Genomic DNA, 12556 nt, shown 5'->3' with positions numbered 1-12556 from the left:
TTCAAATAAAATGAAAAAAATAAGTAATAGCCCTGTCGATATTGGTCATATTTGCATTTTGATATTCAAATGAATTTGAACCTGATTTTGAAATGCCTATTATAAAGTGCATTATAAAACAGTAATATCAGATATCCATATGAAATGTTTTAATGCGACGTGGGCAAATTTGCACCTGGGGGTATTCTTTGGATGCATTCTTATGGTAATTCGATCAGAACATTGTATTATTTAATAAAATGCAAATAGCTTGTCTTGAAAAGAACATTTGACAATGAATAAGCTAAAATACTAATGCAAGATATCAATTTCTGTATTTAATAAAACTCTTATTCACTCAAGGATATTATATTTCAGTAATTTAAGGTAAGTAAAAAAGATATCTGTCTTTCAAGAAACGTCATTCTGTCATAAAACATTTCAACTGCCCATATTCAAAAGAATCAAGAATGGTGTAAGTTGATAACATCTAAAGTATCAGCTGAAATAGGAGTGCATAGTGTTTAAATGTATTTGAAAGTTTAGCATTCCATTTTGGCAGCATATAAGTCTCAAACAAAGACCAAATAGCTTAACTTGAAAACAAAATATTTAAATCAGAAATTAACATAATATACGATACGATACGATACGATAAATTCATTGCGTAAAACATTATACAATGTTCATAGCATATAACATACAATACAATGAATGGAGAAAGTTCAGAAATACAATTTTCTGGAGCAATTTAACATGAATGATATAACATCGAATTTGAACTTGATTTTGAAATGCGTATTATAAAGTGCATTATAAAACAATAATATCAGATATCCATATGATATGTTTTAATGCGACGTGGGCAAATTTGCACCTGGGGGTATTCTTTGGACGCATTCCTATGGTAATTCGATCAGAACATTGTATTATTTAATAAAATGCAAATAGCTTGTCTTGAAAAGAACATTTGACAATGAAGAAGCTAAAATACTAATGCAAGATATCAATTTCTGTATTTAATAAAACTCTTATTCAGTCAGGGATATTATATTTCAGTAATTTAAGGTAAGTAAAAAAGATATCTGTCTTTCAAGAAATGTCATTCTGTCATAAAACATTTCAACTGCACATATTCAAAAAAAATCAAGAATGGTGTAAGTTGATAACATCTAAAGTATCAGATGAAATCGGAGTGCATAGTGTTTAAATGTATTTGAAAGTTAAGCATTCCATTTTGGCAGCATATAAGTCTCAAACAAAGACCAAATAGCTTAACTTGAAAACAAAATATTTAAATCAGAAATTAACATAATATACGATACGATACGATATGATAAGTTCATTGCGTAAAACATTATACAATGTTCATAGCATATAACATACAATACAATGAATGGAGAAAGTTCAGAAATACAATTTTTTAGAGCAATTTAACATGAATGATATAACATCCTATAATTGTTTGAGTGTTGTTATAAAAATAGAAATATAGCTAACTTTGTTAGTATCACTACATTAAATAACAGCAATTCAGGTATAAAAGGAAATACAAGCCTAGTTATGTAAAATCTCCCTTAGCTGGTTAACAAAGTAAATATATTTTGCTAGTCTATATGTGTTTCTTTGTGTTACAACTTAACATGGATTCAAATTTATTTAACGTTGGCCAGTGGCAAAAATAAGGCTTAAACAAATTGTTTCTTAATTCCCTTTATCTTGGGCACACAAGTAGAAAATGAAATTGAGATTCTACCTGATTCAGATTGCATGATACACATATTCTGTCATTTACGGGTGTGTTAGTATATCTGCCCGTCTCGATTCCAAGTCTATGGGCAGAAGTTCTAAATCATGCAAGAGCATATCGAAATTTGTTTTCATGGATTGTTTCTAAATATTTTTCTCTAATGAAAGCATGTTTTAATAAGGCGTATGTTCTTAATCTAGGTGAATTATTGATATCTGCGTACCAGCTTTGGCAATATATTTGTCTATCATTCTCGTTTTGATTACCTCAAATGTTTGATTATCGATACTTTCAGTTCGCCAAATATCAGAAAAACCTTTTTCAACCTGAGTGTCCCAGTTTTTATTTTTATATGTTTTATTATTTGAATCGTCTGTTTGTAATACGTTATAAGTATGTTGGATAATATGTCAAAACATTTCAGTCCTTTGAGAAATTTCGAAAAGGTTTTACAGTATAAACAAGAGATGTTTGTCAAACATTATGCCCCCCCCCCCCCCCCCCCTGCGCGCCATGTTGTCAGGATTATATGGACAATTGAATGAAATATGCCTGGACCGAAATGACAGCTGATTTGTCGCTAACATTGTATGCCGTTGAGGCAGTTTTAAGATTATGACCATTCAAAGTTTGAGGATAGAGTGTGTTATGACCAAGACCTTTGACTCTAAGACCTCAAAATCCATAGTAGTCATCAGCTGGTCACCAATCTAAATGTTAAGTTTGAGGGCCATGGGTGCAGGCATTGACAAGTTATCTAACAGACAAGCATTTTTTGTTCAAGGTCACTGTAACCTTGACCATTGATCCAATGACCCCTTAAATCATAAGGGGTCATCTACAGGTCAGACACAACCTCCAAGTCAAGTTTGAGGGCTATGGGTGCAGGCATTGTCCAATTATCACTTGAAACATTTTCGCATTCAAGGTCACTGTGAACCTGACCTTTGACCCAATGACTCCTAAAATCAATAAGGGTCATCTCCTGGTCAGGCCCAACTTACATGTCAAGTTTGATGTTCATAGATTCAGACAGTATTGAGATATCACTGGGAGAAAATTTGTTAACTTTTTTTGCGTTAAAGGTTACTGTGACCTTGACCTTGGCCTGATGACCCCCAAAGTCAAGAGGGGTCATCTGGTCAGGCCCAACCTTCATGTCAAGTTTGATGACCATAGGTCCAGGAATTGTCGAGTTTGCTTTCAAGGTTACTGTGATCTTGACCTCTGACCCCTTAAATCAATAAGGGCCATGAGCGCAGGCATTGTTGAGTTATCACTCGGGCAACCTTTTATCGTTCAAAATCAATAGGGGCCATCTAATGGTCAGGCCCAACCTCCAATTCAAGTTTGATGGCCGTGGGTGCAGGCATTGTCGAGTTATCACTCAGACAACCTTTTACCATTCAAGGTCACTGTGACCTTGACCTTTGGCCCGATGACCCCTAAAAACAATAGGTCTCATCTACTGGTCAGGCCCAACCTCCAAGTCAAGTTTGAGGGCCATAGGTGCAGGCATTGTCGAGTAATGACACGGAAAACCTTTTACCATTCAAGGTTACTGTGACCTTGACCTTTGGCCCGATGACCCCCAAAAACAATAGGGTTCATCTACTGGTCAGGCCCAACCTCCAAGTCAATTATGAGGGCCATAGGTGCAGGCATTGTTGAGTTATCACTCGGACAACCTTTTACCATTCAATGTCACTATGACCTTGACTTTTGACCCGATGAGCCCCAAAAACAAAAGGTGTCAGCTACTGGTCAGGCCCAACCTCCAAGTCAAGAATGAGGGCCAAGGGTGCAGGCATTGTCGAGTTATCAATCGGACATCCTTTTACCATTCAAGGTCACTGTGACCTTGACCTTTGGCCCGATGACCCCCAAAAACAATAGGAGTCATCTAATGGTCAGGCCCAACTTCTATATCAAGTTTGATGACCATAGGTCTAGGCATTGTTGAGTTATCACTCGGACAAGCTTTAAAATTATTTTACCATTAAAGGTCACTGTGACCTTGACCTTTGACCCGATGATCCCTAAAATCAATAGGGGTCATCTACTGGTCAGGCCCAACCTTCATGTCAAGTTTGATGACCATACGTCCACGAATTGTTGAGTTATCACTCGGACAAGCTTTGGTCTACCGACGGACCGACCGACTGACCGACATACCGACATGCCTGTGCAAAACAATATACCCCTCTTTTTCGAAGGGGCGCATAACAAAGGTGTATTAAAGGGGCTATACACCGTATGATGAAAGAGTGGAAAAAAAGTAAATTGTCGAAAACTGGCATAAACTTGGTATCAACGTGTACAATGCATAAAAACTAACTAACTAAAGTACCACATAGTTTACAATTAATTTATTTTTCAGTTTTTTTTTGTATTTTTCCATTAAAAAATATTACTAATACCTAGAAAAATTCATTCTTATGTGTGATTGGCTAGTCAATGTTATCATGTGATATTACCAAGTTAGGTATATTCTAAGTTTAAATATTACATGTTCTATTGACAAAATATAAACTGATTGATTTCAGGATTGCCACACAAACCCAAGGCACAACATCCACTGCGCAAAATGCGTCTGGCAGTTTTTCCCATATCAGGACAGCCGTCCGGTCCAGAGGCATACCGGACCGGGCTCAACAAATCATCGTCGACTCCTGGCAATCTTCAACAAAATTACAATACGACCGACATATTAAGAAATGGATATATTACTATGAGGAATACAAAGATCCCCTTGATCCCAATATAAACAATATTTTAAAGTTTTTATCAGAATTATTTGACCAAGGGCAAAGCTATAGCACACTTAACACAGTACGTTCGGCTGTCAGTACCTTTTTCAAAGTGTGTGCTAATATTGACATACATGAGAATGGCCTAATTGGACGATTCATGAAAGGTTGTTTTCGCAAAAGGCCGACACAACCAAAATATAAAAGTACATGGGATGTTAACACAGTCTTGATATATTTAAGACAAATGGATAATGGCTCAGTGTTGGCACTTTCACAAAAATTGTCCATGTTATATTTGTTGGTTTCAGCACAACGATGTCAAACTTTGCATTTGCTCAAGGTGTCCGATATAATATTTTCTCCACACAAAAGTTACGTAACAATTACACCTTCAAAAAATTCAGCAGTTTTAAAAACTACAAAACCAGGAAATCAATTACAGACCATTAAATTAGCAAAATATCAATCAGAAACTTTATGCATCGTAATGTTATTGGACAAGTACCTAAGTCGTACAGCCGGCCTTCGTATGGGAGACAAGCTGATCATCAGCACACAAAAACCCCACAAAGGCGTGTCTCGTGATACCATTAGCCGTTGGGTTAAGACGATAATAATCAAATCCGGCTTGGAAAATAAGTATGGGCATCATAGCACTAGGGCAGCTTCCACTTCTACCGCTAAAAGGGCAGGAGTGGATCTTGGCACCATAATCAAACTTGCAGGATGGACAAATGCGCACACATTTGCAAAATTTTATGATAAGGAAATTCTGAGTCAAAAGACTGTTCAGGATGCAGTCCTATCAAACTTGTTGGTTGACAGTTGATTTACTCTTTTTGTTGTATAGAAACACTGATAAATATATGCCAATTTACATTCATTGTATTGATGCATTGCTTGTGTAAATATATCAATTACGTGTGACATTATAACACATTAAATTTTCGAAGTATATTTCATGTGTTTTTAAGTCGAAACTTGAAATTACCTCTAAAGTCTCTGTGGGGCACATTCAGGAAATTACAGGAGATGAAATTGAATAATTAACCGAGACTTACCTTCGTAGATGGGAAGGTGAAGTGCTCACACACCCTACCCAACCCACCCTTGTAAACTTTCAAATTTCGACGAGCCAAAATGTATCTATAAGTTCTGGCTGCAGTAGCTGCGACCGTATCTCTGTGTGAGCACTTAAGGAGTTTGCAGTCGATGAAATTATAATCAACCTTCACCTTCCCATCTATGAAGGTAAGTCTCGGTTAATTATTCAATTCATCTGCAATCTTAAATTTCAACTTCAATATTGGCTGAAGCTCAATTTGCGAAAACATATAGCAAAATGAAGAAAATATGACACTAAGAAAATGTACCTTACAACTTAACATGTCTGTTGAACTCACAACATGAACACAGAGTACTTTGGTCATCAAATGGACAGATATTATTACAATAAGTTTAATTAGTTGAAAGTCATGAATAAGCTTTTATCACCTCAGAACCTCATTTATAGTGAAGCATCTATTTTGGACAATTCCCATGATATAAGCATTGTCATATGAGCATGTATAAAGAAAAACATTCAAGGAACAAAATACTGCAGGTGATTTGTGGAGATTGCTTTGGACAGAACTTGTACTAGACTGGATCAAACTCACTCAGACAAACAGAAAAGTTTTGCGCAGTGTTTTGCCCCACCATGAAATGAATTTCTGTGAGTATTAAAACCCTTAAATAAGGTATTTAAAATGTCTAAAGCTGAATACAAATATCAATATTCGAGAAATAATGACAGTTTCATATTAAATGGGCTGGAATACTATGATGTGTTCATGTTTCATAGAATCTATTCAATATTCAAGTCATGTGTTTATTCCATTGGCAGAAGCTATAATGTTTCTTTAGCCTGTCAGTTTGAATCATTCTTGCTGAGTGTCGAAAAATTGACAACCAACAATTCAATACTTTTAATACAATAAAACAAAACTTAAAGTAATTAAATGATATCAGACTCACTAAAATTATCAACAATGTAAATTCACATCTCAGGAACAATAATATAGACTTTATATTTTAAAACCTTATGTGAAAAATGTTAATGGCCTACTAGGAAACCAACACTTGACTGATGTATAAAAACAACAAGAGGCCCAAAAGGGCCTATGCTCTACTGGCATGGCTTTTGTGGTCATATCAATCCAGAGCATGTATATATGGGTAAAAGGCAACAGACATATAGTTTATGTTTTGTGTTTGGGTTACCTGAAAACGTAGCACGTTCAACATCTGAGCCCAGAAAGCATTGTAAGCAGCTTAGTTGCAACTATTTTAATATGTGCCAAGTAAAAGTCATCTGACAAAAAAAAATGCTTTCAAAACTGTACTCATAGTAAAAACTTCTGTAGTTTTAAAAGTTAAAAAAGTTGGTCAAAAGGTCAAAGTCAAGGGCATCCTAGGACAACATTGATCAATTTTAACAAACATTCACAATCAATTGTGCTGAGATGGATGCACGAACACACAAAAAGATTTTCAAACCTTTACAGATTTATTTTTACCAAACCTTTGAACCCTGGGTGTGGCCAGTAATGACACCAGGTGCATAACTTAAACATTCACAACCAATTTTGTTAAGATGAATGCGCAAACTACAAAACTTAAAGCTACAAAATGGCCTTTGGGCTTTCAACAAGAACAAGGCAGAGTAATTCACAAAATAAACTGCAGAAGCAAAAAGCAAATTGTCTCTCAAAATCCTAGACTTGCAAATTGTTTCCCTTAACTCTAGACTTGAATTTACATGTACATGTAAACTTGGCTAAAAATAGAATTTGCTCATGCAGACCTGGCTAAAAATAGTTAGCATTTCTTTAAAACTTTCATGGCCCATAATTTAGGCATTCATGGGCGGATATTGCTGGTTTTCGAAAGGAACCGAGCTCTAATAGATATCTAGATACTGTACAAGTTTCATCGAGATGCAATCAAGTAGCAAGTAGAACAGTCAGTTTAAAACATAGAGAGTTAAAATCATTTTATTTCAAGTGGAATTAAAACCAAATAACTGTTTTAACAAAAAGAGTACCTACATCAATATAGCAATATCAACACAGACTCACTAACTCAACAGACTGTAAGGAAGAATGGCTACAGCACAGGACCCCAAAACAGCTTCACCAAGACGCTCCTCATAACAGAAGAAATATTTAAGAGACATTTCACTAACAACATACCCTACTTGTCTGTAAGTGATTGGCCTCGGACAAAATTGGTGTTCGTCCTAGCGAAACGGCTTCTTACTTTTGAAGAAAACTTGCACTGTATCTATTGCTGAAACAGTTTTATCTTTTTTTTTCAATTTGGACCATCCACATGATGATATTCTTGTCATATGAACAAATTCATGTATAAAGGACACCGATCACTATTTTGGGGGCGTACGTGATAAATTTTGTTCACTAAAAACATCAGGAAGTTAAGACTTTGTCAATGTTGATAGCTCGGTGTAGGACATACAGAGTTGATATATATATTTATTTCATGTGGAATTTCAACATAAAATATCTGTTTTAACAAAAGCAGTATATCAAACAGCGACTAACAAAAGAAGCAAGAAAGAATGTCTGAACCACAGGATCTCATAGCAGAAGCTATATTTGAAACACATTTTGCAAACAGCATTGGTGTCAGAGGTGATTGGTCCCATCAAACATACCTGGTCAGCTAAGTGGATATGAAGAAAAAACATTGAAAAATTGCTCCAACCGATGTTCAAGCATTTAATAGTTATTGGGAACATCATGCTGAGTATTATTGTTTACAATATCTAGAGAGGTATCTGGAGCAACACCGAAAGAAACACCCAGAGCAATACCATGCACAAAATATGTCAGAAAACCAGTCCTACGATACACTATTCGTTGAAGTGGAATTATTTATGAGTTGTTCCCCCTGTATTGTTTGCACACAGGACATTTGCAAATTCATGACGCAAATGAAAACAATAAACATGTATGTGAACGTTACAATCCATATTGGGACATTCAGCCAGAGATATCATAATAATCATTTCAGCGATAAAAATGCTATCGGTTTGACGGAACTACTTTCCATTACTAGTGTTGGTTATTGGGCGTACAATCTGGGGCGGCTGCTCCAGTTGTGTGGGCGTCACATGTTCATGCTCACTCTCCAAGCCTGGAAGAAGTGTTTATAATAATGACTCAAAATGTTTCAAAATGCAATTTCGCATTCAATTCAATGAAAAAAGTGCATGACAACTAGCATTATCCCTAAAAAACAATATTCACAGCAATTTGTTATATAGTTCTGGGAGAGATTTGAATGGAATTCACTGTACTTTCACAGCGGTCATGCAATGTAGCTAAGGCCCTACCAACCAATAAAGGCACTGTACTAGATCTGAGACTGACAAAGGCACATACTCTAACAAAGACCAGTAACTTTCACCAGGGCCAAGAACTTTCACAAGGGCCAAAAACTCTCACAAGGGGCCAGAATTATCACAAGAGCCCTGTACTTACCATAGACCTTGAGCTGACAAGTGACAGTGGTCTCCCCTGCCTTGTTTCTTGCCACACATTTATAGATGCCTGTGTCCTCTGGGAAAGCCTCCAGAATAGATAGGATGTGTACTCCGTCAGGTGTCGACTCCATGTGGAAGTACTTGGATGGCTTGACAATCTGGTTATTACGGTACCAGGTCACTGTTGGAGCTAATACAAATAAGAATAAAATTTTAATTTTCAAGTAATCACGTTTTCATCATAATCATCATGCTGCTGCTTGTACTAGTGCTTGGTTATATTCTCTAGAATGATAATACATGGTTGTAAAATATTGAGGCTTTAAACTGTGCTAATATTGTAATACTTATTGATTTATAGCTTTATTACATTAAAACTGTTAGTTAAAGATGGTTTGAAATACAATCCTTTTTTTGAAGAAAGAACATGATAAGTATCATGTTTTTTATTTGTCACTATTATCCGACATAAACTTTTTATTCTGCCCTACCCGGTGATCCAGTTATTTTGCAGGTGAAGGTCACGGGTTCTCCCTCATCAATGACGAGGTTCTGGGGTGGCTGGGTGCACTCAGGAGCACGGAGGGCCTCCTCCAATGGTTGTACAGTCTCTGGGGATTGTACTGGAACTAAAAGTATACATGTATTGTAATATATATGAAGAATTTGGGAGTTCACAGTTGAACACAAACTGGCTTAATTTCAACTAAACACATACGGTCAAAATTTAAAATCATTAATAACACAAGTCATAAATGGGAAAAGTTTCCCTAAAAATAATCTCTAATACTTACTTTGAACATTAAGACTGGCGGTACACGTAGCCTTGCCGACGTTGTTAATGGCAACGCAGGCGTATTTTCCAGCATCCTCGGCTCGCACCTCGTATATGAGTAGTGTATAGTTGTCGTCTTCGTGGATGAACTTCATCTGCGGGTTGTCTTCCATGGGTTTACCATCCTGGTGGGAGGTCAGATATGTTGAACGTTAATGCCAAATTTAAAAGCTATTTCAGACAATAACACAATTTTGTTATCAGCTGAACTGTTTTTCACAAATATTGATCATATTTGATTGATCATCCAGTTTTCTTTATTTCCAATAGGCCCATGAAGTTAAGAATGCATGTCTCTCAAGATGGTTTAAAACAGAAATTCCAATTCTAACTTGAATCTAACAATGAGATATCCATATGATAACTATGTTATATATGCCTTGGTATTTCAAATAGTCAACAAACCCTCATGCTGAAATGCTTTGATTGGCCATTTGTACAGCTGGATACCCTTATCCCACTAAACACAAGAAGATAGGTAGTGTGACATGACATTTTAAGACACTGATTTTCAAGTATAATGTTAAAACACCTCATAACAATCTAAAGTTGAATGATTTTACTTATCACTTTTGAAAGACAAGCAGCTTATCTAGTGTTTTCCATATTTTTTTCTTTATCTAGTGTTATTTTCTTTATACATGCCAATCATACTCTTTGAAAATACGAACCTGTACAATCTCAAAGTCTGGAGAGCTGACCAGTTGTTGGCCTTCTCTGTACCATGTGACCTCAGGGGCAGGCTGACCTGCCACTCTTACAATCAACTTGACAGGTTCACCCTCTCGGATAGAGATGTCATACAGCCTCTCTGTGAAGCTGGGTGGGATCACTGAGGCTATAAATAGAAACATTACATAATTGTTTACTTTAGTCACTGTTGAATATTAAATTAAGTCTTAAGCGTTTTAGTGCCACAGGCATTCAAAGTCAGCTAATTTTACTTGAGAAAAATCAACCTTGATCTTAAGAACACATTTAATGAGAATACATTGAGGACAGAAATTACTAAACTTTATGGAACAACACAGCAGCATCAATATGACAACATTAAGTTTATATTCATGCTTTGAATTACATTCATGTTTCCAGAAGATTTGCTTTTAAAATTCAGGAGTAACAAAACCTTAAAAACAGTATGCAACACAACCAACAAAATCCTTACCTCGGACAATGAGCTCGGCGGAGCTAGATGCAGATCCGGCCATGCTGGTTGCCTTGCACATGTATTTTCCTGCGTCCTCTGGGAAGGTCTCTGGAATCATTTTTTTTATTTCCGATACCAAATAATATCCTTTATAACTAATAGCTTCATGGTCCTAAATTTCGAGTCAAAATACTGTTTATCTGTACACAAATTACGTGCGTTTTGTTTTGATCATTAAAGTCAAATGATTCTTCATAAATTCATTAAAATCAAATTAATTTGTTTGGCCTTACTTTACATTGTGCCCATTTGAATATATTTATTCAGAGAATATAAACGGCAAAAAACAGTCACACGACAAACAAATGGAATACATCTTTGCCTGGATTAGACGTCTTTGTTATGATAAACATGGTGCAAGTACCTTGAGACGATCACAGATCTAGTTAAAGAGTATGATGTCAATGTACATATTATACCGATAACGCATGAAAAGACTTAAATTAAAACGACTTAATAATGACTACGCTTTATTGAGAAAGATTTTAACCGATCAGGGTTAACTTTGCACAATATATCGTTTGTAATTTGAACATTGAGCTTGCTGCGTAGTTTTCTAATATAATTATTGTATTGAACTAACTTAAAATTGATCAAAATCACACGCATACAAATGAAAAGCATTTAGGTTCTCCTCGTTTTTAACCATTGTAAAATAATTACGCTCATTTCAATATAATAATCAATACCATATCAAAAAGGTTTTATTGAAGAAATCATAAAGGAAATATAAAACCAGTATTCTTTTAAGTGATCACTTTAATCTTACTGAAAAACAAGCTTTTGTATTTTAAGTATCTGTCTTCGAGATTTATATGGTTTATTTCAAATTAAATGGTAAATAAGAAAGAACATAATGAAAATCTCCCATTATACTTGCATTTGTTTAATTTTGTCATATTTTGGTAAAAGATGAAAGGATATATTCAAATTAATTGAATTGATCTTAAATTTAACAGTTTTGTCATTAACTAACAAAATCATTTAGTATTAATGACCTTGTCATGATTTGTCAAAATTTGATCAACAATACAATTATACGAATAATACTTTTACTGATAAGACTAATAATGTTATAATAACAAAAAATAAATAATGTCAAATTTAAAATTACCTCTACTACTCGTTCTACTACTACTTCTACTCGTACTACTGCTACTACTTCTACTACTACTACTACTACTACTACTACTACTACTACTACTACTACTACTACTACTACTACTACTACTACTACTACTACTACTACTACTACTACTACTACTACTACTACTACTACTACTACCTCTACTACTACTGCTACAGCTACTGCTACTGTTACTGCTACTGCTACTGCTACTGCTACTGCTACCGCTACCGCTACCACTACCACTACCACTACCTCTACCACTCCCACTACCACTACTACTACTACTACTACTACTACTACTACTACTACTACTACTACTACTACTACTACTACTACTACTACTACTACTACCACAAC

General features: G+C 35.5%; 1 protein-coding gene across 1 annotated transcript; it reads right to left on the bottom strand.

Moving 5' to 3' along the window:
• Positions 1-8198: 8198 nt before the first annotated feature.
• On the bottom strand, positions 8199-11128 carry LOC128241129 (titin-like). The gene is made up of 6 exons (XM_052958103.1): positions 11029-11128; positions 10535-10701; positions 9823-9988; positions 9520-9657; positions 9027-9218; positions 8199-8679 (listed from the first exon to the last, which is right to left on the bottom strand). Exons 1-6 carry the CDS (start codon positions 11126-11128, stop codon positions 8585-8587), a joined length of 858 nt encoding a protein of 285 aa, XP_052814063.1. The 3' UTR covers positions 8199-8584.
• Positions 11129-12556: the final 1428 nt, after the last annotated feature.

This window comes from Mya arenaria, chromosome 7, assembly GCF_026914265.1.
Source record: "Mya arenaria isolate MELC-2E11 chromosome 7, ASM2691426v1".
Taxonomy (NCBI): Eukaryota; Metazoa; Mollusca; class Bivalvia; order Myida; family Myidae; genus Mya; species Mya arenaria.
Note: the sequence above shows the minus strand (reverse complement) of the source record. Positions and strands in the feature narration are given on the sequence as shown.

Coding starts and splice junctions, on each gene's coding strand:
- LOC128241129 (XM_052958103.1), bottom strand. CDS start 11,128: ATGATTCCAGAGACCTTCCCAGAGGACGCAGGAAAATACATGTGCAAG. Junction 10,702..11,028: donor CGCCGAGCTCATTGTCCGAG/GTAAGGATTTTG, acceptor TTCTATTTATAG/CCTCAGTGATCCCACCCAGC. Junction 8,680..9,026: donor TTGTCAGCTCAAGGTCTATG/GTAAGTACAGGG, acceptor CACTTCTTCCAG/GCTTGGAGAGTGAGCATGAA.